General features: G+C 39.7%; 1 protein-coding gene across 1 annotated transcript in view; it reads right to left on the bottom strand.

Annotated features, from left to right (window-relative positions):
* Nucleotides 1-27,318, bottom strand: part of gfra2b (GDNF family receptor alpha 2b) — a 123,293-nt gene that overhangs the window by 57,658 nt on the left and 38,317 nt on the right. Inside the window, exon 3 of the mRNA XM_042395488.1 lies at nt 6,020-6,097. Coding sequence (XP_042251422.1) covers nt 6,020-6,097 — 78 coding nt within the window. The remainder of the gene's footprint in view (nt 1-6,019; nt 6,098-27,318) is intronic.

The following is a 27,318-nucleotide window of genomic DNA, read 5'->3' on the forward strand; positions in this document are numbered from 1 at the left end:
GCCTACTCATGACAAATGCATGCATGAGTTTCTCTGAGTCAGACTGGGAAAGAAAGATTTTGGAGATATTTATTAGTCAGTAAAAGTAGCATGCGTTAAAATCGTGGCGGTTTAACCCTTCGGCTGACGTGACTCAAGTCAAACGGAGACCACGTAGGTGACGTGAAACCTCCTGGAGTGGATTCTTTCCCAGAGAGCTGCTGGATCGACTGGCTTTGTGATGATTAATGTTTATTTTCTACACAGGCGGTTGAAATGAACTTATTGTGTGCCTGTTGCTTTGTTTCGGAGTATGAACTGAGCTGATCTTGAAGCATTGTTTCCTGCTGGAGGGGTTTATTTTGGGAGGGGAGGGAATTGAATTGCAAACTGAAATATTGACTCTCAATCACACACACACACACACACACACACACATACAAACACCCACACACTCTTCTGTTACGAAGTTTCTTGTACATTGAACAAAGCAGAATGTTTTTCTCTAACAAGCGTGCTGATGTTTTTATCTGTATTCCTTTCGCTCTATCTTCTTGTTTATTTACCACTGTTAATCCCCAGAGCACGCAGTGTACTCTGACACAGTATTAGTGAGGTTAAAAGTAATATTTCATGACTGTGAAGAAGTGAGCAGCAGCAAAGATGTCGTCTCTTTGATGCCTCTGTACAGCCGAGTAAAGAAATATAAGAGAAAATACACAAACACAAACACACACACACACAGAGAAACCTTCATGTTCCTTCCTTTGAATCTACAGTTCGACATCTCAACCCGGACAACCACACACACACACACACACACACACACACACACACACACACACACACAGATGAAGCTGTGTCAGTAGGATATGTCTTACTATTCAGTCCCCTGTGGATAGATTATCTACTCCGCTCTGCTTTCTGCTTCTTCAAGCTCTCGTCTCACATTTCCTCTTCCCATTTTCTTCTCTTTTCTTGTTTTGCTCTCTTCTTCTTCTTCTTCATCTCCTCTCCTCCTCTCCTCTCCTCTCCTCTTTCTTTCCTGTCCTCTCTGAAGTACAACAATCTAACAGATACTCGTTTTATGATGTTAGAGAGAGGCCTGGTGCACTTTCAGAGTGTCCTGTGATGTAGAAAGATGCTCCTTTGAAGAGCTACAGACAGATTTTCAGTGTCTGGTATTGCAGTAAAAGTACATAAGTATTATGAGCTTGATGTAGTTAAAGTATTGCAGTAAAAGTACATAAGTATTATGAGCTTGATGTAGTTAAAGTATTGCAGTAAAAGTAGTGGTTTGGTCCCTCTGACTGATATATTATTATATATGACATCATTAGATTATTAATAGTGAAGCATCAGTGTTAGAGCAGCATGTTACTGTTGTAGCTGCTGGAGGTGGAGCTAGTTTACACTACTTTATATACAGTTAGCTAGTTTAGTCCACTGGTTCCCAACCTAGGGGTCGGGCCCCTCCAAAGGGTCAGCAGATAAATCTGAGGGGTCGTGAGATGATTAATGGGAGAGGAAAGAAGAATCAATGAGGGAAGAATCACTATTTGATGGATCTGTAAAGCTCTTCTGTGTTCATACGGACGTCTGACTGTTGTTTTAATTGTGAACTCGTGACACATGTTATTGATTTCAGGTGATGTCACTCAGCTCACCTGTCTATCAGTCTGTAATAAGTTAGATATTCTCACAGCTGAAAGTCTGTAAACTACTTTTGGAACTCCCTTTGTCATAAAAACACACTCTCTCTCTCTTAAACACACACACACACATACATGCAGCTCCATATTCACAAACACTCGGTCACGCCTAGCCTTTCCCTCCAATCAATTAGAGACACTCTTGTCTGAAACATACTTTAATGTTCCAGCGCTCTTTCTTCTGCCACTGCTATTTAACACACTTCTATATTATCCTCTTATCTCTCCCTCCCTCCATCTCCCAGCACCCCCCCCCCCCCCACCCCCCACCCTCCCTCCCTCCCTCCCCAGCCTCCGCCCCCCCCCCCCCCCTTTCTTTCTTGTTTGCTCTTTATCTGCTTTGAGCATTCAGAGGCTCTCGCAGCGTGGATCTTCACATCATGCTTTCAGATTCCAGTAGACAGGTGATTTAAGACACACACACACTTTAGCATGCAACCACCCACCCACACACACACACACACACACACACACACACACACACACACACACACACACACACGCTCCGCCACTGCATGAATCCTACACATGTATGTATATATAGTATATATGTGTGTGTGTGTGTGGAGATTGATGTCATGTTTTTTTTTACGGGTCGGATACAGGAATAACTGAAACGCTGATACGCTACGCTCACGCTCTGTGCTCGTGTGTGTGTGTGTGTGTGTGTGTGTGCGTGTGTGTGTGTGTGTGTGAGACAGAGAGAGAGAGAGAGAAAGAAAAGAAAGTGCTTTTGAAGTTGCATTGGTTGCAGCTCTCCTGCTTTGACCATGTTTGTACTAGTGTTAATCTGAGAGAGCAGAACCCAATTTACAGAGCTGCGAGTCTATTTCACAGCTGTTTGACCACACACACACACACACACACACACACACACACACACACAGAGAGAGAGAGAGAGAGAGAAAGTGTAAATGACGATGTATTGCTCGGGGCTTCTGACATTTAAACACTCTCAGAAACGTGTGTGTGTGTGTGTGTGTGTGTGTGTGTGTGTGTGTGTGTGTGTGTGTGTGAGTCACAGAAAGAGAGTTGTGTGTTGTGCAGCAGGTCTAATGTAGTATGACCAATCACCAGACTGCTGATGGAGAAAGTCAAGACGACTGAAATGTAAAACATGTTTCGGTTCAAACCATATATCATTTCACTATTTTATTTCCCTTTAAATACTTGTTTTTGTTGATATTTCTGTATGTTTGTGTGTTAAAAAAAATGGTATAATAAAGCTTGAACAAGGCCTTTACTAATATCAATATTTGAGAGTCTAAAGTGCCACCAAAAGTTAATAAAACTGTAGAATAAAATCAATAAAATCACATGTGTTCATGTGGTCATGGTGACTATTAAAAGGCTGAAGAAACGAGAGGTTTTTCCACCGTTTAGGGCCTGATGATCACCTCTGGCTTTTAACTGGCAGCGAGGAATGAAGAGCAGCGATCGGTGTTAATGGGGTGATAAAGGGATGTTAATGAAGCCGGTTGGCAGGCAGGAGTATGTGCAAAAATAAGGTGATGCTTATTAACGAAAAATGATAAAGAAACAGGCAAAAAAAAATGACCAGCGGAGTCGAAGCAAAACGAACAACAAATAACACGTAGTCTCTTCCCTCGCTCATCACAAGCTGACTGACATTTCACCTAACTGGAGCGTACCATCTGTTCAGGTCGCTGCAGGGTGAGCTGGACTGATACCGAGCTTTCAAAACATACAGAACATTAATGTAGACAATAACAAACGTCTGCGGTCAAACATGCACAGACACAAGTGCACCAGATTATTAGGTCGTGATGTCAGTCACCTAAAAATGACATTTACAGGTACTGTGCAAAGGTTTTGGGCCCCTTTAGATGATTAGGTTCTTATCCATAATGCAGTACCGTCAGTGAGGCGTCTGATTGGTCCCAAATTTATTCTGCAGCATGAGAAGGGAGCGGACGCCGTCATCTACCTGCTGCAGCGAGCTCACTCCCTTCCGGATGGAACCGGTTGAAACTGTGAGAATCACATTTTTTTTTTTTGATTTCTCCAGAGCATTCAACACCATCCAGCCACAGATACTGAGGGAGAAGCCGCGAGTGATGAGGGCAGACACATCCATTATCTCCTGGATCAGACCGCGGTTTGTCCGACTGGAGAGTGTCCCCGTCTGGGATGGAGGAGAGTAGTGCAGGAGCTCCACAGGGGGGACTGAGCCGTCTTTTCACCTCGTACATCTCACACTTTCAGTACAACTCCAGCTCATATCACTCTGTAGAAGTTCTGTGGTGACTCTGCGGCGGTTGGGTGTATAAGCGATGGGCGGGAGGAGGAGTAGAGAGCACTGGTATCTGGAAATCATCTGCTTCTGAACGTGGGAGAGACGGTGATGGACTTCAGAAGGAAGAGGACGGCTACACAGCCCCTGTGTATTCTGGGAGAGGAATACAAGTACAACATGGAGGCTGTATATAGGAAGCAGACTATATATCCTGAGGAAGATGAGATCCTTCAATGTGTGCAGCAAGATGTAGGAACCGGTGACACCGACACACTTAATCGGCTGCAAACGAGACACCTGTGAAGTTGTGTGTGTGTGGAGACATTATGGATAATCCTGACAACTCTCTCCTCCGCTGGACAGAACTTTCTCTAACAGACTGGTTCAGCTTCGCTGTCACAACGACCGATACAAATCTTTCCCGCCCAAAGCGATAACTCTCTACAACATCTCGCCTCAGCTTTATAGTTTCTGTCTCAACCAAACTCCACCGCACTCCTCCAATAACTTTACTCATGATGAATTTGCACGTCTTCCTACTCTACCTCATTGCATTTTTAAAACTAATGTCTAATGTATCTACTGGCACAAATAGTGGGGTTTTTTTTTACGAATATTTGTTTCATACAAATATTTCAAAAATTATTTGTTTTCAGGAAAAAAAATAAACCATGTCAAACACCAGAGAGCAGGTCGGTTACATCGCTATCTCAGTGTCTCTCCTCTGCTGTGACGTCTATCAGCAGGTCTCAGTGAGGGGAGTCACATCCACCTGCTACATGACGCACATTTCCTAATTTGGACATCAGTCCTGGAGTTGGGGGTGTTCCCCAGAGATAAAGCTGAACTACTGACACACGCTTCATGAACACTTATTGTAACACTTTCATTTTCTAGAATTAAAAGCGTAATAAAAACAAAAACAGGATTTTTAAGCCTCTTTCCACCTTTATTTGAATACAAATACAAATACTGGGCTCTCTGCACATCCCTAGTGTGTACTATGTAATCCTATGTTTATATTTTATTATATTTATAGTGTATGCTAAGGTGTTTTTCTATCTATCTATCTATCTATCTATCTAAAGAACTATCTTCAGCAACAAGAAGAACAAGGCGTCCTGTGACAGATGGTTTGGCCCCCACAGAGCCCTGATCTCAACATGGAGTCAGTGTGGGATTACATGAAGAGACAGAAGCGACTGAGGCAGCCAAAAAGTATCCTCACTTTACTTTCAGTGCCTAAAACTTTTGCACAGAACTGAACATAAACGTGCATCTGAACTCACTACGGCCGCTGGATGGCATCTGACGTAACCATAGGTCGTTTCTGAGTGACTGACATTATGACCTTATGTGACGTTTTCCTCCCAAATGATCACAATCCACCCAATTAAATAAAAAAGTAGCCTCAAAACCAACCGAACTGGTAACACTGTCAGCTGAGTTTTATGTGTAAAAATGGTGGAGCGCCCCTTTATTGGCTGATTATACTGCTACAATCAGCCAATAGCATGCGCCTGGACACTGTGTCAGTCTAGCTGTAATATATAATGAAAAAAAAAAAAAAAAGGTTATCTCACTGCCCTTTAAATAATGAGAAATGTGTTTCTGGCACATACGAAATTTGGAAGGAAAATAGGTTTTCATGAAAGGGTCTCTTCAGTTGCACACAGTCTCTCTCTCTCTCTCACACACACACAGAGTTGTAATTACAAAGGCACGCATTCATTCACGCATTCACAGATGGAGCGAGCGAGCGGTGGCGAAGGAGAGCTGTTCGGTTCATCTTAATCAGCGAGCGAAGCTGCAGAGATTTGTATTCTTCTTCTGTAATCCCCCCCCCCCCTCCCACACACACACACACACACACACACAACACATCCCAGACACTATCAGTCACTGCTGCTTGCAACCTTGATAAGTGTGTGTCAGTCTGTTCAATCTGTGCAGAGAGAAACTCCTTCACAGAGATGAGAGGTATCCGACACACACACACACACACATACACACACACACACACACACACACACATACACACACACACACACACACACACACACACACATACCTGAGATGATGGAAGCGTGTCTGAATTCCTCTGAGAAATGGATCGGCTCGTAGGGAGACGTCTCGTAAAACTCTTCCCCTGAAAAACAGAAAAGAGAGAAAAAAAGTGTTCAGACAGAGGGTGCGCACACACACACACACACACACACAAACACACACATAAACACACACACACACACACACTTATACAAACAGCAGCTTCGTCTGCGATGCCAGGAACACACCTGACCATCTGCTTCTACCTGCAAACTACCTACAAAGTCAACTCGCCCGTGTTGCCGTGTAAAAGAAGCTCACAGTTTGTTTTAAATCAGCTCCAGAAAACATATAAGAGACAAAATAATGTTTATGATAGCAAACACACACTCTCTAATATTTAATAAAGGCCATTTAAATACATTTTAATGTGGTTTTGCAGCTGAATGAGAAGGTGGAAGGTATTATAAGATATAATATTCTTGTTATACACTGAAGTGATTGAAAAAAAAGAAAGAAATAAAATAAATGTGAATGAGATCAGATGATGTCATAGCCTGACTGCTCCTCACAAACCGATTTACACGATCGATAAGTCACATGACGAGGTGTGAGGAGACTACGAGACTGTTAAATATGAAGAAAAACAGATGATGAAGTTTCAGTTCAGGTCTCTGTGGACTGAAGAATATCTGCTGCATTAATTAACTGGTCGTATTAACATTTGAAACATCTGCTTTCATTTAAATTCAACCTTTAGTTGATGTAGAATTATTAATTTGTAAGTTAACTTTATATGCTGCTGCTTTTCCTGTTATGATGCAAAAAAATAGCAAAGTTTGAGCTGCTGTTAGTGAAAAATGATAAAGATAACATCTACTTCTTCATCCTCTCACGTCAGACTGAAGGCAGACTGGACGCTACACTGACTCACTATCGCCTCTGCAGGTACAAAGTGGTATAACGAGGCCGAGGCTATTCTTACATACAGCACCTTTAATTATATTATTATAGTCGGTCTTTGGCTGATGTGAGGCGTCCATGTTTGTTTGGTTTTAAGACCCTTCTGTATTATTAAGTGTCCAGTTGAATATATCAGAGCTTTCAGGAAAATCACAGTTTTCCAGTCGTGATTACAACTTAGATGTTGACATGGATGTTATTTACAAGTCGGAAATCTGTAATTACACTAACCCCGATATGATATGAATGATAAGGACGGGAGTTTTCCATCTAACCATCTAACAACAGCAGGACAGATTGACGTCTTTACTCATCTCAGATTACAGCTACAAACAGCAACAATGACTGCAGGAGGAAACACAAGGGGAGGTTTATGGATGTTACACTGCTGCACTTGTAGTTCTTTTAATGGGAGCTGTAGAATATGGAAAGCAAACTCCAGGAACACGATTCATGTTTTCACAAAGACCAATAAAAGAAAACATGAAAAAGAGATTGTGTTGGTGAGCAAAGGCTAGACAGGAAGTGACATCATGACTTTGGCTCTCTATAGCGTATCAGACAGTGTTGTAGTACTTGAGTCCGACTCGAGTCTTGATTTTCAGGGCTCGGACTCGAGCATTGACTGCATTTAGACTCAGAAGTTGAAGACGAGGACTCAAACTTGTTCATCGATAACGAAATAATATGTATCCAATTTTTTGCAGGTCAAATTTTCCACATTTAGCCGCACTATGGTTCACGTCACGCACGTTGGGTCACATTGGTTCAAGCTTGGCTTTGAGGTCACACTGTAATTCTTAATCAGAGATGAAGATATCTTCTCCTTCAGACTTCAGCTGTCTGTGATGTTTTGGGGAAAGCAGAAACCTCTCTGATAGAGGGTATATCAGCATCTCCATGGTTACCAAGGTCAGAGGAGGCTTCCCTAAACAACACAGATGGGTGGATGACAAGTGCAGTTCCTTGTTTAGAAACTAGTGAACCAATCAGACTAATTTTTCATATTGTAGACTGATAAAGACGAGGACTTGGACCTTCAGAGGACAGAATGGAGAGAGACGGTATCGGAGCAAAACACTCTGGTGTTTACTGCTTTAGGTTCTCCACTTGGTTAAGTGCTTTCAATAAACGTTTTCAGCATTAAGACATCAAAAGTCTCGTGTGCACCTTTCTCCACTGCTGACCATCACTCAAAATATCCACAACAATAGCCACACACACACACACACATGTTGTTGGTATGGAAGTTGTTTAGCGTGAATCAAGACACAAAGCTCACAATCTGTAATACATTTAAGTCAAAAAATAAAAAATCTTATGTAATTCTTATAAAGAAAATCAGAAAAGCCAAAAATTGGAGTCGGTGGGTCAGACTTTTAAAAAAGTAGAAAACTGTAATCAGTGCATCATTAATATTAATATGAAATCACAGCTGAGTCATTTTTGTTTACTGTTGATCTTTTTTATTTGTATGTCAGCTGTTTGAACGTGTCAGAGTGGAGAACTGGAGCCCATGTTGGAACTCAACTCAGACTCAGGTGACTTGGACTCGACTCGGACTCTTCTTTGGTGACTTGGACTCGGATTCAAACACTTGGGATTCGAGACTCGACTCGGACTCGAGACTTCGTGACTCGTCTACAACACTGGTGTCTGAACTGACATGTTTGTTCTACTAACTACTTGTTGATTTTGATACAGAGATCACAAAAACACCATCTTGATATATATTTTACAAAAGAAGAGAGAAGACTCTCGTCTGCTGTCCCAAACATTTACACAGTAAATACATCTGTAACGTCCTTTATTTAACCCAGAAGAAGAATATATTCTTTTGACACAACATAAACACACAAACATCAGATTCCTCTTTTCATATCTACCTAGTGCAGATAAGTCATTTGATGTGACAATGTGTTGTGACAACAGTAGCTTTGTGTAAAAAAAAAAAAAAAGTGTCACCATCTGACAGTCTGACAGTTTTGATCATCTCTCAGACAGTGATTCCGGCGCCATCATTCACAGAGTAATTTTCACTTTAAACATCATCCACAGATCCGAGGCCTGTGTGACACCCCGTCGTCATCGTTCCTCGGTGTTTTCTGAGCTTCACTCGCTAAAAGTTTCTGACTTGCCAGCAAACATTGTGCACTCTGTTCTGTGACGCATCGAGGATGTGAAACAAAAGCCGCTGAGTGTCGAGACTGTAAACCAACAGCCACAAGTAAAAGAGTCACTGTAATGAAATGAGCTCAATTTGGCTGATTCTGTACCCATCATGCATCTCTTCATATGAGTTGTATTGTTGTATATCTCTGCCGCAGAGCTCGCATTGATTTGTGTCTCTCTACAAACACAGTTTTTCTGTGTCGATGTGTTGCAACGGCAACAACTCTGTAACTTTTTTGCAGACGTGACTTACATCAGTCAGATTTGTTTACAAGAAGTTCAGCGTTGGAATAACAAGAAAACTAACTGTGAGCTGCAGCAAGAATGAGCAGGATGATGTTTCAAAGGCAAAACAAGTTAATTAGTAAAGATCCTTTCAGTCAGTGGTGGAAACTACATTTATTCAAGTACTTAAGTACAATTTAGAGGTACTTGTACTTTACTTGAGTATTTCCATGTGATGCTACTTTCTACATCTCAGAGGGAAATATTGTACTTTCTACTCCACTACATTTATTTGACAGCTTTAGTTACTTTTCAGATGAAGATTTGACACAATGGATAATATAACAAGCTTTTAAAATACAACACCTTGTTAAAGATGAAACCAGTGGTTTCCAACCTTTTTGGCTTTTGACGTCTTACAAAAAGCAGTGTGTAGTCGGGGTCACATTTCACATGTCTATGAGTTGTTAACAGCTCCACCAAATAGTGATTTTTCCCTCTAAACTTCTCACATGCTTTCATTTCAATAAATGTTCAAATGATCCAATATTTCAGCAAAAATCAAAGATTAGAGAAAAAGTCCAAAAACTGAAAACAGATTTGTGTATCAGAACTTTGTTTTTTCTTCTTTCCTCTCCCATTAATCATCTCACCACCCCTCAGATTTATCTGCTGACCCTTTGGAGGGGCCTGACCCCTAGGTTGGGAACCACTGGACTAAACTAGCTAACTGTATATAAAGTAGTGTAAACTAGCTCCACCTCCAGCAGCTACAACAGTAACATGCTGCTCTAACACTGATGCTTCACTATTAATAATCTAATGATGTCATATATAATAATATATCAGTCAGAGGGACCAAACCACTACTTTTACTGCAATACTTTAACTACATCAAGCTCATAATACTTATGTACTTTTACTGCAATACTTTAACTACATCAAGCTCATAATACTTATGTACTTTTACTGTAGGAGGGATTTTTCATGCAGTATTTGTACATTACTGTAGGATCTGAATATTTCTTCCATCGCTGCTTTCAACAACAAAGTAATTGTAAGAAAGACATTCAGACAAGAAAGTGATATAAAAAGACACAAAGGATTTATGAAAATGATCAAAAATAAAATAGTAGATAAAACTGAATAAAACAGATTAAACAAAAGATATGAGTGAACATTTCTGAATTTAACTTCATAAAAGGAAGCAGCAAATAGAAAAATGTAACCCTTGATTTAAAAGAACTGAGAGCTGCAGCAGATCTCTGCCTTTCTGGCAGTTTGTTCAGATATGTGATCATAAAAACCAGAGATGAAAGAAGTACTTACATCCTTTACTGAACTCCAGTGTGTTTTTGCTCTTTTTTAATTCCCTTCATATATGTGTCATCCAGGCTGCCATAGATTGTGTTTTTTTCAGGACAAGTCAGATTATTCAGTACTGAAGATGCTCTGGGAGACTTTTTATAGGAAAAATATATATATAAATGTATTCTTTGTCTTCATCATGAAGAGTTTAATAACTAATTAACTAATAACAGCGATCACATTTTCAGTCTCCAGAGAGTAGTTCTGTGTAAGGCAGACACCACTGAGCATGTGCAGGAACATGGTTCTGTTTACTGCTTCACAACCTCTGGACTTTAGTACTACATTATAAATTGTAAAGAACTTTAGTACACAGAACTACTCTCCAGAGACTGAAAACCTGATCGCTCTTATTAGTCTTTGGAGCCGCTTCTAAACAAACTAACGTGACCAAACTCTTCATGATGAATTGACGTGTTTTTAATAGTTTCTGGACAACAACAGATCAATAAGATACATCAGGCTTTGATACACACACAATACTTGTTAGTAGGTCAGTTCATTGTTGGTTTGGATCCAAACAAGAAGAAAAATATAGAAAATCACCAGAATTATCCTTTAATTAAAAGTACACAAGTATTCTCAGCTTCATGTAGTTAAAGTATCAGCAGTAAAAAAGAAGAAAGTGACACTGAGGACAGACGTTCACCTGCTGATTCAACCCCTAAACACTCTCTTAAAAGGAGCTACCACAAAGCCAGTGTGGTTATAAAATGGTAATTTAATATTGCAAAACACTAAACAGAACACCATGATCGAGAAAATTTCATTCAGGGATGATTCAAACTTGTAAACCTTCAGTATATCTTAAATTTGAATGTATTATAGGATAGTATGCTGAATAAAAAGTCTTGTATATGACTGAATCTCAAACTTTTTTCAACACTACACTGCTTTACTTTAACCCTGATGATTTTATTCAGCCACAGTTCTACACAGACATCATCATATATTCATATCATAACGTTGTGCTGCTGCAGCGAGGAGACAAACAGCAAGTAGAAACGGCTAAATGTCACTTGAGGACAAACAGGAGGAGACAGCCGGGAGCTTATCATAAACTTCACTCTTCTTTCTACTGCAGCGACTTTAACAATAATAACAAGCACACAGTCATCTAGAGGCTGCTGTACTCTCACAAAACCAACACAACAAGCAGACGTCTGCAGGGCTGAGATTTTAATTACAGGTTAATGTTTGAACAAAGGAGTCTTCTAACAGAGAAAATGATAAACTGAAACACAAAGTCTCTCTCTCACATAAGCTCAGTGTTCCCGACATTAAATGGATCGTGTGGAGTTTCTGATCTCTGGCAGCAAAGAGGGGAATGATGAGTAAATGTAACTTTTATTTGTTTACAAGAAAACTCTAATGAGCAGCATTAAAGTGTACGCAGTAGGACATGTAACATAAAAATAAAATAAATATATGCAAAAACCCGCCACACACACACACACACACACACACACATGCAGGGAAACTCAACCTAACTTTATTTATGTAGCAGCTTCACAGCTCACACAGAACAACAAGCAGGGTCAAAACACAACAGAAGAAAAAGAAAAGAAAGAAAAATAAAAACTGAGTGGAGAGAATAAGGATAATAATAATTGATTCTTCATTAATTGTTTGTCTGTAAAATGTCAGAAAACTGGGGAAATGTTTGTTATAATTTCCTAAAGCTGACGTCTTCAGATGTTTTTTTCTGAGCAACAATCCAAAACCTGCAGAAACTCAATTTACAAATGAAACCATAAAAACATCATATTTGATCATTTTGCATTTTTGCTTAAAAAAAAAAAACGTTAGATTTTAAAATAGTTACAGTGAATTATAGTGACAAATCAATTAATTGACTGATCATACAACAGAATCAGACAACACAAAACACTTTCAGAGACTTCAGAAGGAATACCTGAGCTGGTGAGATTATGCAAATTTAATTGCTTAACATGTAAAAGTGCATTTGACTCTAATAACGTCTTCATAAGGACTGTGGCTCGAGGACTGATCCTTGTGGTACGCCGGATAAAAGTTTTGTTTCAGCCGAAATAAAAGCTCATGTACCAGCAAACGTTAGTAGCTGTAAATATTTAATAACAACTAAAGATGTGCAGAGAGACCAGTATTTGTATCTATATTTGTTGAGGAAGCAGACTTATTTGTATTTGTATTCGAATAAAAGTGGAAAGAGGCTTAAAAATCCTGTTTTTGTTTTTATTAAGCTTATTATTTTAAAAAATTAAAGATGAAAATTAAAGTCCAAATTAAGAAATATGCGTCATGTAGCAGGTGGATGTGACTCCCCTCGTTGAGACCTGCTGATAGACGTCACAGCGGTGCAGAGGAGAGACACTGACCTGCTCGCTGGTATGTTTTTTTTTTTTCTTCCCAAAAACAAATAATTTTAAAAATATTTGTATGAAACAAATATTCGTAAAAACCCCAATATTTGTGCTTTGCCGAATAACATATTTGTATTCAGGCACACCCCTAGTAACAACTCATCTCTACGTAAGAACTAGTTTGTGGTGCAACTGGTTTTAATGAAGTGATACATAAAGACTGACGTTATAACGAGGCAAAGTTTGAATTCATGAAGAGCTGCTGCAACCGTCTCCTGGACCTGAAAAGGCCAGACTGAATCTGAATGTTGCCCATTAAAACATCACAATCAACTGTGAGGTCAAGCACAACTGAAAGAGCAGTAATTTTTCAATAACTGTTGATCTTCAGGTCATTGATTCCTCTGATAATCCTTTCGTTTCAGTGCTTCAGTGGATTTTGTTAAGAAAAGGAAGTTTTGAGATCCGTCTGCTGTTGCTCATTAAAATCTAGTATTGAGAAGAAGCTTGTTGAACATGTTTTATTGTGATCTTAATGCAGGTAACGCCGCCGATGTTCTTTATGTCACACTGCGGGGGTCGACTTCACATGTTGCATATTACTGTCACATACTGCATGCATTAGCAACATTTCTGTATTCATGCCTGAAATTAAAGCTGCCTGCTCTCTCCCACACACAACATATGTGCAGAATGATACATGCATCTGGCAAGCAGCAGGAGGGATATAACGATGTGTACAGTATGGATTATTCTATGTATGTATGTGTGTGTGTGTGAGGCAGTCAGTATGCCACCAACATGTGTTGTCATGACTGAAATCGTATAGACTGAAAGAGTGTATTAATGTTCTACAAAGTCCCACAAAGAAGGAGAAATCCATAAGATCAGGCAGTACAGGGTGTTTTTTTTATGTTTTTTGATGTTTTTATTGTGTTATGTGTGTCGGGGGTACATGTGCATTAGGAATGTGCAGGGGGACCATTATTTGTATTTGTATCTGTATTTGTTGAGGCAACAAAATTATTTGTATTTGTATTCAAATAAAAGTGTAAAGAGGCTTAAAAATCCTGTTTTTGTTTTTATTACGCTTTTAATTTTAGAAAATTAAAGTGTTACAATAAGTGTTCATGAATTAACTACCTTATGAAGGAGGTCCCCACACCGGGTCTCGAACTGGAGTCTCTCAGATCATAGACGACTGCGCTGACTACTGAGATAAAACTTTACTCATCACCTCATTGCAGGCAAAACTCCTAAACCTATTTATACACCCATAACACAGAGACAGCACACCGTGTAACATATAGAGACACCAAAGGTGATTCTTGCTTTGCACTTTTAATTTATTGCCTATTTTTTACAACCTAACTTTGTGGAAAGGAGAAGAGGAACAACAGGTTATGGAGAGTCCCTTGGGAGCATTTTGCATGTGTGTCAGTAGACCAGCTTTATCTCTGGGGAACACCCCCAACTCTGGGAGTGATGTCCAAATTAGGAAATGTGCGTCATGTAGCAGGTGGATGTGACTCCCCTCATTGAGACCTGCTGATAGACGTAACAGCGGAGCAGAGGAGAGACACTGAGATGTAACCGACCTATTTATATATATTTCTTTCTCTTCCTGATCACAAATAATTTTTAAAATATTTGTATGAAACACTATTTGTGCTTTGCCGAATAATGTATTTGTATTCGGGTACACCCCTAATGTGCATATGGACATACATGTGTTTAGATCGTCTCAAGCTCCATTTCAACATGTTAAGACAGATTAATGGTAGATGTAGTCTGATGAATCTCCATTGAATTTCATCCAGAAGCCGACAGAGAGTGTGTGTGTGTGTGTGTGTGTGTGTGTGTGTGTGTGTGTGTGTGTGTGTGTGTGTGTGTGTGTTGCCTTTGACATATTATGTGATGTTTACATCATGATATCTGCCTGCGGCTGGTGTGATATGAGTTTGTTGGTTGTGAACCTTCAGATACATTTTTTTAAACATAAATTTAGGGGAAAACACGTCCAACAAGGATTTCAACTATATTTTTACTACAGATGTCCTGAGCTGATCCTAACGACTGCTATCAGACATGTTTTAAAGGACCAGTAACGGCTAAAATAAAGCTGATCCTTCTAATGTTTCAGAGTGACGTCCTGTTTGGTGCAATAAACTCTAATACTGTCTTCTTATTGTATGTATGTATACTTGATAACTGCATCATATTTAATTTGAATATCAATCGTGTCACTGAGACTGTTCTGTTGCATTTATATTACAGGCTGTTATGTGTGTTTACATCTGTATAGAGCTGCAACGATTAGTCGATTAATTGATCCACAGAAATTATTTTAATTGTTTTAGTCGTCTTTTAAGAAAAATGCCATAAATTTGCTGCTGCTCAGATGTGTTGATGTGAAGCATTTTTATGATGATAAACTGAATTTCTTTAGGATTTTTTGACTGATGATCAGACAAAACAAGACATTCTAAGACATTAAAGAAATTATAATGTGTATTTTCAGCATTTTCTGACATTTTATAGACAAAATGATTAATTGATTAATGAAGAAAATAACGGTCAGAGTGATCGATGATGAAATTAATTGTTAGTCGCAGCTCTACATCTTCCTGTACTTGCAGCGTTTTGTGCCACATTTCCAGCAAGTTATCACCCGAAACACCTCACTCAACATGTTACTGTGTTTTCCCATGAACACCTTAATCCATCACTGTGCACGAGAAACAAACAGATCAAAGACCTGCTCACAAAAACACGGCTCGACTGGGAAGAGGTCAGAGGTCACCATCTCCACCTCTAAACAACCTCTTGTTCTCATATAGTCCTCTAGTGAAGATGTGGTTGAAAGCTCTGAAGTAAGCAAACCTTTGAGTTGAGATTATCTTGAAAACATTTAAAAAAATTGTTTTTGTTTTCTTCACTCTAATGACCGTATTTCCTGATTTTTTTTTTTTTCTCAGCGTGTCTGTTTATTTTCTGACTCTGACTCTCTAATGTTGTTTCATTTCCAAGGTTTACTGGCCTGAAGCTGTAACGCAGCGCAGCAGTCTAAACACGACCCTGGAAAGTGACTCCAGAAATATTAAATGTGGCATTGACGCATGAGCTTTGATCAAAGAGAGCTTGTTTTCTTTCTACCTTTAACAGGAAATGGACTGGAGGATTATGGTAGATTGCTCCCAACAGCCAAACATTTCCCTTTATCCTCCAGGTAAACACTCAGCAAAGAGTATTCGATGCTGCATTCACAGGCAGCATGACATTTCCATTGGCATCTGCGGGAACACCGTGTGCTGTGCCAGGATCTCGACACCAACAACTTCTGTTCATTTGCTGTTTTGTCTTTAATCTTTGCACCACACGTTAGCAATGCCAGCGACTCGACTGCTGATTTACTCCAGTCGTGTTTCAACGCTGCCCTAAATTTTCCCTGCAATCATTTGCCACCCATGAGCATTTGTCTGGCATTCAGCGGTGATGCGTCCTCCCACTGCTCAGCTGGCACGGCTCCTGTTTATAGTTACAGAGTCGAGATCATGGCGTCCCGGGGAGTTTCAGCTAATTTACTTTTACAGAGGAAAATAATACTTCATGAGAGACAAACAAGGCTGCTAAAGACAGCCGGAGCAAACAAATAGACAGATCAACAAGCACGCTCTTGTATTTCACCTGCCATGTTCACACTCACTGAGATCTCTTTTCATGTTGCAGCTAAAGATGCCAGATAATGATTGTGTTTATGGGGGGAGAATAAAACAAACATAGAAATGTTGACTTCCCCGGAGGAAGGGTTCTTTATGGAGGTTTTAAAGTAGCAACCTCTCTAAATAAATGCAGGATATGAGTGCAGACTGTTTGTGTCTATTTTTTGCAGTGGTAATGCCCATAGATTGATGCTGAGACAGATGAAAGGAATACTAAAGAAAAGGGCGGCAGTATCGGCAAAAGTACTGCTCACTGTCTGCAATTACTGGCAGCAGCAGCGTTTGTAGGAGCTGCTTTTTGCATCCTTAACGTCTGAGGAGACACAGACCAGAGTCTACATCCACCTCACAGTTCACACTCAGTGCCAATATCCAATGACAAAGCAGCAGGAAGTAGAGTGTCCTTTATGATGAGACTGAAGTAAGGATTTAAACATTTTAAACATTAGCAGTGGATGAAATAAAAGAGTCTACAGCCATGCTGCACTCATGAGGCTGTATGAACTAGGGATGTGCAGAAAGTCTGGTATTTGTATTTGTATCTGTATTTGTTAGGTCAGCAAAATTATTTGTATTTGTATTTGTGTTCAAATAAAAGTGGAAAGAGGCTTAAAAATCCTGTTTTTGTTTTTATTAGGCTTTTAATTTGTGAAAAAGTGTTACGATAAGTGTTCATGAAGCTTGTTAATGGTAGTTCAGCTTTATCTCTGGGGAACACCTCCAACTGCATGAGTGATGTCCAAATTAGGAAATGTGCGTCATGTAGCAGGTGGATGTGACTCCCCTCACTGAGACCTGCTGACAGACGTCACAGTGGAGCAGAGGAGAGACACTGAGATAGTGATGTAACCGACCTGCACTCTGGTATTTGACATGTTTTTTTGTTTTTTTCCCCCGAAAACAAATAATTTTTAAAATATTTGTATGAAACAAATATTCATAAAAACCCCACTATTTGTGCTTTGCCGAATAACGTATTTGTATTTGGGCACACCCCTAGTATGACCTAACATCGGCATGCTATCAAGCTCAGCAAGTATAATGTTTAACATATTCAACATGTTGGTTTAGCGTGTTAGCATGCTAACATATGCTAATTCGCACTAAACACAAAGTACAGCTGAGGCTGATGGGAATGTCATGACTTTTGTATATTTGTTCATAAACCAAAGTATTGGAAAAAATGACAGTTGTGACCAGATGATGGCGCTAGATGAAAATTTAAGAGATCTTTGACCTGCTGGTGGCGCTAGACAGGAAGTCAGAAGATCACCTAAATCAGGCTTCATTCTCTAGGGAACAAATTTCATGACAATCCATCAGATATTTTATTTGACATATTTCAGTTTGGACTGACAGACCATCATCCCCACAGAGCCGTGCTACTAGCATAGCTTAAAACATGCTCATTGAATATAATCTGGAGTTTTTCAGAATCATCTAATATCAACATTGTTGTAAACTATATCTGACACATTTACAGTCTTTTTAGCATCAAATTCCCTCTTTGTGTTTCCTCTGACAGTGTTTCCCTGTTGAGCTGCAGGTGGAAGTATAGTAACAAAAAGAGGGACTTTGGCACTAAAAAGACTGTAAAGTTGAAAGATATCTACTGGATTTGACTCATTTGGACGCTGAAGCTTCATACTAGCTGAACAGGAGGAATGATTACAGCAAGAAAAACAGGTTTCACTCTTCATTTGGGCTCCTGACTGTCGTTTTTAGACACACTTGAAAAATTGTGAACCCGTCCTTTAACGGTTAAAGATGGATGCAAGTCAATAAATAAATATTTCCTGCAAAACAATATAATCAATAGGATTGCTTTGACTTTGAGATAACTCGGTCATGCAGTAGTCACATCAGTTTGGAGTATGTACTCATTTAAATTTTCTGCTCACCCAAACATTTAATGATTCCACGCTCACTGTTTCACCTGAAGGTTAATCATCAAAGACATGTTCTTGAATTATGAGCCACCTTGAAACCATGAGAGTGTGACAGGTGGAGGTGTAGAGGAGGAGTGTATAAATAGAGAGAGAGAGAGAGAGAGAGAGAGAGAGAGACGGTGTGTGTTAGCGTGCAGGTAATCCAGTCTGAGAGAGGAGGAGGAGGAGGTGAGGCGGTCCTGATGATAAACATAGCAGATGTTTATGTATGAAGCTGTAACAGTGATTTTTACCTGCAGGCGTGGACACACAGTCTGCTGCTTTATTGAGACACACACACACACACACACACAGCTCAGGCCTGATGAAAATATGAAGAATGATATGAATAACACTTGTTTTATATTTTCAGCTGGGAGCATTTCTCACCGCAGTTATTGACGAAGACACGGACATGTCCAACTCACTTTTCAAAACCATCCTTTGTAGTTTAGTGAATCAATAAACACTGAAAAACATGTTTTTTCTTCTTGTTCCTTCAGTTTGTTCTTCTTCTCCGTGCAGAATGATGTATGTGCAGAGTTTGTTTTCACATTCATCTGCTGAAGTTTCTCTGAGTTCACCTTAAAACTACGAGCAGGATTTGTGACATCACAACTAGTCTGGAGCTGAAGATGAGGATGAACTTTACAGTGAAGGAGGAGACATCTGGCGTCCAGCAGGAAAACTGTTTACAGATTCAGAGATCGAACGAGATAATTGTTTTTTTTGTTGTTGTTGTTGTTGTTTTGGTGGAAAAACCATATCAGACACAGATTATTATTCCAAGCAATTCCAACCCGTCACCAGAACAGGACGTTGATACTGAACGATTCTTCAAAACCACAGATTACATTCTGTGACAAAGCTTTTAGCCAAGACTGTCAGGTCGTAATGTCAGTCACCCAAAAAGTCCCGTAGTTCATTTGAGTAACTGTGAGGTGGAGCAGTGGTGCAGCTCAGATGACGTTTATATATGCGGACAGATTTCCTCATTCAGAGGAGGCTGGATGGAGGCTTTAACCCAACAGTGGACTTAACCACAGGAGATGCTGTTCATTTTCTGTTTTCCCATCGCGTAACTACGAGGGGTGTACCCAAATACAAATACGTTATTTGGCAAAGCATAAATAGTGGGGTTTTTTTACGAATATTTGTTTCAGAGTCAGTCGGTGGAGTAGAGACACATGACGTTATTAACAATGATGAACACAAGACTTTAGCCCCCAAATTCAATAAGATCTCTTCTCCAAAATCCATTTGAGAGGAGAAACTGAAAGTCAAAGAGTTTGACGCGGATCCACCCGACATCAAAATCAGACAACTAGTGAAAAAAAATCAAACGTGCATGCAAGGATCCTCCCGTAACTGGTACAACAGAAAGGCTCGGCTGGCTGGATGCAGTCATGTAAATGACGTATTTTGCATCACATGTTTAAGATGGACAGATACAGTAAAGGACATGAAACATTTATCTGACAAGATGCAGAAACATGAGTGTACGAGGGCACACATGGAGAACTGCTAGGCAGAGTTATCTCTACACAGCTGGATGAAGGCCACAGGACTGTAGTGAGAGGCACATTTAATCAAAGGTAACTGACTGTGTTAAGATTCTGCAGGGACAATGAGACCGAATCCTCAGACAGTGCTGGTGTTTTCAGGGGTTTGGTAGATCTTGTTGCCTCGCTAGCTGGTGTGTTGGAGGAGAACATTAAGACAGCTACTGTTTTCAAAGGCATCAAACACTGTGCAAAACAAACTTTTTGGACTGCATGCTGTCAGTTCATAAAGAGGATTCTGGAGGAAGTAAAAAATGCAGATTATCTTGCTCTTCAGGCAGATGAGACAACTGACGTTTCCACCCACTGCTAGTCAGTGCTTGTGCTACGGTATATCGACATCCGTAACAACGTCCAAGAGCGTTTTTTCATGTTCATCCCTCTTCAGAATCATCTCAGCTAAGCACTTTCCTCCCTGAGGGACGAGACAGCAGACCTATAACGTGGCTGCAGGTGGAGTGCAGCGTAAGGTAAAGCATGTGCAAACTACATCCACTGCCATACTTTTTTTCAGACCTCGGTGGATTCGCTGCATTCTTCTTCTCCCGCTCATTCAAGCGAACCACCGTGTTTGATCAAGTGGTGGCACACAGACTTCCTGGAAGTCCGACAACAAGGTGGATCTTCCACAGTCACAGTCTGTTAACACACAAGCTGTGTTTGAGCACAAGGATGACCTCCTACAGTGTTTCCAGACCCTCAGAGACTCTGGTAGCTTTGATCCACCAACTGTCAGAGAGTCTGGGGGCTGTGAGGATGCTGGAAGATGAGGATTTCTCGCTTTTTTCCTGGCATTGTTTCACAACATCATGTCACACGTGGACATACTGCAGAGGAGGAACATCGACTCACAGGAATCCTCCAGAGGTTCACTGACAGGCATGCAAACAATCAGCTAAATAATTATCTATCACTGGCTGAGAGAAAAAAATGCTTATTATGAGAAATGGTTTCAATCTTAAACAGTCTGTAAAAACATCACGTGCATGACTGAACACACTAGAGCAACTCATAAATATGTGGTTCAACATTTTAAAGACAGCGAATACAGTTAGGATGATAATGTAGATAGAGTTTATTAAACACACAGTACACAATGACAGACTAATTATATGTCTCCAGTAGGTTGATTCCTGTGGATGATAACTTGTGTTTTGGATCAGGGACTTTATGGAGAAAACAGTGAATCTGTGCAGCAGCTCACAGAGAGACAGAGGACACCAGGACAAAGAGAACAACAGCAGTGAGCTTCTGTTTACAAGACACTCAGTTACTTATTTTATTATTTATTAATGTGTAAAGATGTTTCACTATCTGCCTTCTTCAATTCCTGTGTAATAATAAGAGTTATACATTATTCTGTGATGGGTTAGTCCTTCACCACAGAGCTGCTGAGGAAGGCAGACACTCACTGGAGCGTTTAGATGTGTGTTATTTCACATCCTTGATATTTAGCAGTAAGCTGTCCCTGCTTGTCACTAAATAACATGCTCATCTTGTAAGAGGATACTGCTGACATTATATGAGAGATGTTAAAATTTAATTCTGCTGTTTACTATGTTTACCACCCTGTTTTTTTTTTTTTTTTTAATTATGTATCATTTCATAGGTGTGTGATGCTGTTTTAAGTCATGACGAGCAGCGTTTCTCTCTCACCGAGCAGATCATCAGTGCCGCTCTGCTGCGAGGAGACTAGTTCCTGGAAAACAACGTAAAAGTTCCAGGATTCAGAGCTTGAAACCACAGTGGAGGTCGACTCCAACAGAACTGATCCATGAGATTAGACGACAGTTCAAGACTCTTCATGGAGACTTTTTCAGACAGACGGAGTCAGTCTTCTCAAGATTCTCATCACCACACACACATGACAACAGCAGAATCAGAGAGGTGCTTCTCTACTTTTAAAGAGGATCAAGACCTTCCTGAGGAAGACCATGACACAGGATTACCTGAGTGCTCCGGCTGTGCTCCTCATAGAGAAAAAACTTCAATAACAGGGTCACTGAGAGGTGGGGATGTGCAGAGAGTCCAGTATTTGTATTTGTATCTGTATTTGTTGAGGCAGCAAAATTATTTGTATTTGTATTCGAATAAAAGTGGAAATCCTGTTTTTGTTCTTATTATGCTTTTAATTCTAGAAAATTAAAGTGTTAGAATAAGTATTCATGAAGCGTGTGTCAGTAGTTCAGATTTATCTCTGGGGAACACTCCCAACTCTGGGAGTGATGTCCAAATTAGGAAATGTGCGTCATGTAGCAGGTGGATGTGACTCCCCTCACTGAGACCTGCTGATAGACGTCACAGCGGAGCAGAGGAGAGACACTGAGATAGTGATGTAACCGACCTGCACTCTGGTGTTTGACATGGTTTATTTTTCTTCCTGAAAACAAATAATTTTTGAAATATTTGTATGAAACAAATATTCGTAAAACCCCACTGTTTTTGCTTTGCCGAATAACATATTTGTATTCGGGCACACCCCTACTGAGAGGTCTGCCACTCAGAGGGACAGAAGTTCTACTGATCTCATTTTTATTTGTATATATTTGACCTCAGTATAAGACATCATCCATCAGGGCTGCAGCTGATGATACTTTTCATTATCTATTAATATGCTTATTATTTTCTTGATTGTTTAGTCTATAAAAAGTGATGTTGTCTTTAACCAACGGTCCAAAACTCAAAGATATTTCATTGACTCTCATATTAGACAAATGAAAGTAGCAAATCTGCACATTTGAGAGACAAAAACCAACAAATGTTATTATCAATCGATCGACTAATTGATTAATCTATTAATTGTTGCAGCTCTGGAGCACATTAACAATTAGTAACATTTAGCTTGATCATAAAGCATAAAGATCTCCTAGAAACTGATAGTTCATGAGTTCAGTTTGAAATGCAAACAGAAGGTTTGTGTTTGTATAATATGCTGTTTATGTTTTTGTGTAAGAATGCTTTTTAATATTAGCATTAAATAATTGAACTGACTAGTTGACAGAGCGGTGATATCCTGCAGTTTGTGTTAGATTGTGTTGGGAATATTTTTCACCAGCTGTCACTGCACTTTACTGAGAATCAGTGACGCTCCATGGATTAACCTCAGTCTGACTCTGAGGGTACTTTCAGTCCTAAATTCAATTTCAGAGCGATTCCGAGGAGTGATTCTTAGAAGTTTAATAAATACAGATTACCTTGATTTTCCTCTGGAGCTGCTAAAATATCAGCACAGATAGGAGAGATTTGCTTTAGCACGTAACGCTGTGAGTGATTTCCTGCTCCGAGACGCTCGATAAAAACAGCTCCACCTATAATATAAATTCAGTAGCAGACGCTGACAGCAGATGTTTTCAAGTTTGAGTTACAAGACTTTAAAGAAAATCTGCTTTAAGATACACAACCGTGTAACTGTGAGACACCTAACACTCTGCAGCTGCTGCTGTCCTCATGTACATGCATTTTGTCTGCTTGCATGTACAGTAGAAAGTGAGTGTGTGTGATAAGCTGAATTGGAGAAATGAGAAAGTGCTTAGTTGCACTCCTCTCAGCTTTCACTGCCTTTTCGTTGGCCTCCTTTTTTTAATTGTTCCTGACAGCGGAGAGGCGAGTGTGTCCGCCCTCTGAAAACCTCCAGACACACACACACACTCTCTCATTCATCCCTTCACACGTACCCTCTTCTATTTTCTTGTCTTGTCACAACTGTTTTTTGTCATCTGTTCCGAGTGCTGCGACATCAATTAACCACTTCTTCGTTTCTCTTCTCTCCTGCTAATTTGTTCTTTTCTCTCTCTCTCTCTCTCCGCTTCTCTTCTCTCACATCTTTTATCTTTTGTTCACCGTCTCCTAGAATCTACATTTACATGCGACTCGTTTGTTTTGTTCATAATTTACTCATGGTTATAGATATATTTCACTGTTCACTCTGTACTTGGCCTCTGTTAGTACCATATCTGCCTGAACATAAGGTGACCCCCTTTTCCAACAGCTGTTTTTGGAAAAAAGAAGAAGAAGAAGAAGAAAAATCCCACATTTGTGTATCTGGTCTACCAGTCACACTCCCTGCTACTCAGACTGTCTGTTTATCATCTGTGACAGCAGCAGTTCTCAGCTGTTTGACAGATGATTCAGTCCTCGCTGTGTTTCTGCAGTAAAGACGTCGTTTCCACTTATCATGAATTTATTCACTCTGTGGCAGAAAAACACGTTACACACAAGCCTTCAGAAAACTCCTGCAGGTTCAACTGAGCTAGCAAACACTTCTAGTGCTGACTGACTCTAACACTATGAAACACTCACTATGAAACAGGCTGGCCTAGCAACACTAATGCTACAAACAACCCATAATGCATCGCTCTCTGTAGGAGCCGGTGTTATTTATCTTCTACTGGTCCTTTATGCAGCCCCTCAGTTCAGCCTCTGAAACAGGCCGTTTTAGCTCCTGTCTCTTTAAGCCCCGCCTCCTGATGAGCCCACTCTGTTCTGATTGGTCAGCTTTCAGGAAGCTTCCTCCGGCTCCAGAGGCTACGTAAACAAACTATAGTAGCAGGATTTCACTTCTTTTTCTCCTTCTTTACTCCAAATATTAACTTCTCAAATCCATCCGTACATGTTGGAGCTGAACAACACATGGAAACACCTTAGCAACCACCTTAGCAACCAAGGATATGGCTATTTATGCACATAGATGACGAGCCGATATCAGCTCGTCAGCAAGGTAGAAAAAACCAGAACAAACAAAGCGTTCAGAGCAGGTTGATGCCCTGAGTTTTGACTGCAGGCAGCATTTCTACATATGTTCACCTCAAGTTTTAGAGCTTTGACCATGTTTAACATCCAACATCAGATCAGTATTTAAATGACAGGAAAAAAAAGCAGAAAGAAGAAAAAAAAATAAAGGTAAATGCAAATAAAAACAATGACATCATCAAACACAGGAGATCAGAAATTTAAAGCGTAGAAAAATAAACAACAGGAAACATATTTAGTATATACAATAGTATATAAAAGGTTTTTTTTTTTATAAAAGAATGTTTTAATAAGGGATTTTAAAGTTAATAGAGATGCAGCCTCTTTAATCTAAATCTCATTGTTTAAATCAGAATCACAAATGTTGGTCAGAAACATCCTGATTTGTCCTTTTCTCTCTCCTTGTATTCTCTCCTCTGCTTTCTTGTTATTCCTCCTCCTCCTCCTCCTCTTCCTCCTCCTCGTCTTCGTCTCTCTGCTCTCTCTACATGTGATCATTGTTGATGTTAATTAAGTATTCAGGCGGTTTGATCTGACGTTACGTGAGACTGTGCTGCTCTCCAAGATGAAAATTTTTACGAGGTCAACATATTACAGTTCTGTGAAGCCACAGAGGCTAAAACCGGTCATTATTACTGTCGAGTGTGTGTGTGTGTGTGTGTGTATGTGTGTATTTAACGGGGGGGGGGGGGGGGGGGGGGGGAGGGGAAAAAGATTTGTTTTCTTTATCCTTAATGAGTACACACATACTCAGCTGAGCTCTGCCAAATAAGAAACTGAGAATAATTTTATCCATAATTACTGTAATTAGCGCCTGTGTGTGTGTGTGTGTGTGTGTGTGTGTGTGTGTGTAGTAGTAGTAGAACTTTACATAAAACACATGCTGCCGTAGTAAACAGTAGCCTATGTGTTAGTGTTTTGTACCCATGAGGGCTCATTACATGAAGGTGGTTCTCATAAATCAACATTGTCTTTGACTCTTTCACAGCAATGAAACTGAATACAAAGTGTGAACTTTAATCACTGCTGAATAGTTGGTGTTGAAATGTGAACGAGCGATGAAATTATTTCATTTGAAAAACCATCTGTCGGAATTTTTGACGTTCCTTTAATTTTCTAGAGGAGCAGTTTAAAAGTTTTTAACTTGTAACTGCTTAAAATAAAGCAAAGTCTATCTGAGAGCCCTCGTCTACCGGTTATTTTAATAACTTTTAGAGGCTTAGGGAGATAAAATACAGTCATTTACAAGACATAAAGCTAAAATTAGAGGAAAGCTACCCTGTTTGAGAGGGTAATTTGCATTTTTTTACAACTTATTTTTGTTTGTTGAGACATACTGGATTCATGAGACAGATATCAGCTGATCTTCTGGGCCAGATTATCCATATGTGATATATATGATATGGCATCAGGTGTAAATAGAAGGAGCTACAACATTTATAAAGCACTTGATGATAAGAATATGAATAACAAGGATCAGAAAAACGGATGAAAAACATCCTTTTAAGGGGGAAGTAGCTGCTCTCCATGTGGTTTTATTTCTGTAATAACACTCATACACTTTATTTCTAATAGAAAATATGTTCAAAGACCATTTTACTGATCTGGGCTCCTGTGTGGAACAAACCTTCATATTCCTGAGATCTACGCTTCAAACATTAGTTCACTATTTTTATTTTCTGTTTTACAAAGTCGAGAAGGAAAATCAAGTCCTTTTTATAAATGTTGTATTTGACCAGGACGACGACAACAACAAAAAAAAGCCTTTTCATTTGGTGGATTTTGAAAAGAAAAATCAAATCAATATTCTGTTTTCATTCCTTTAATTTCTGCTCCTGAAAAACAACAGAACAACAATCATTTCTAACAGCCTGAACAGCTGCAGTACATCTTCTCAGTCTGCTTCCTTAAAACCTTCACATCAGCTCACCTGCAGCTCTGAAGTCTGCAACAGTCATTACTGGACTTGTCTTATGTGTTATATGTGTGTAATGATTTACTCTGTAATGGTTTTGTGTGCAGGCCGTTTATGATAGAAATACTGATATTTATGAGGTGTTGCTCTGGGATGTGAGCTGCGTTCAGACTGGAGCAGCAGTGTGAGGCTCATGTCTGTCTGTGGTGTTTTGGTTGTTTTACATTTTTCTGTATTATGTGTGTTGAGTCTGAACTTCAGCTACTGTATACATTCATATAAAGATATGATCTTTATAGCTGTATTAAGTAGGGCTGCAGTTTGCTGGTCGATTAGTTGGTCGATATGCTCTCGTCCGACTAAATTCTCATTGGT

Source organism: Thunnus maccoyii, chromosome 19, assembly GCF_910596095.1.
Source record: "Thunnus maccoyii chromosome 19, fThuMac1.1, whole genome shotgun sequence".
Classification (NCBI taxonomy): Eukaryota; Metazoa; Chordata; class Actinopteri; order Scombriformes; family Scombridae; genus Thunnus; species Thunnus maccoyii.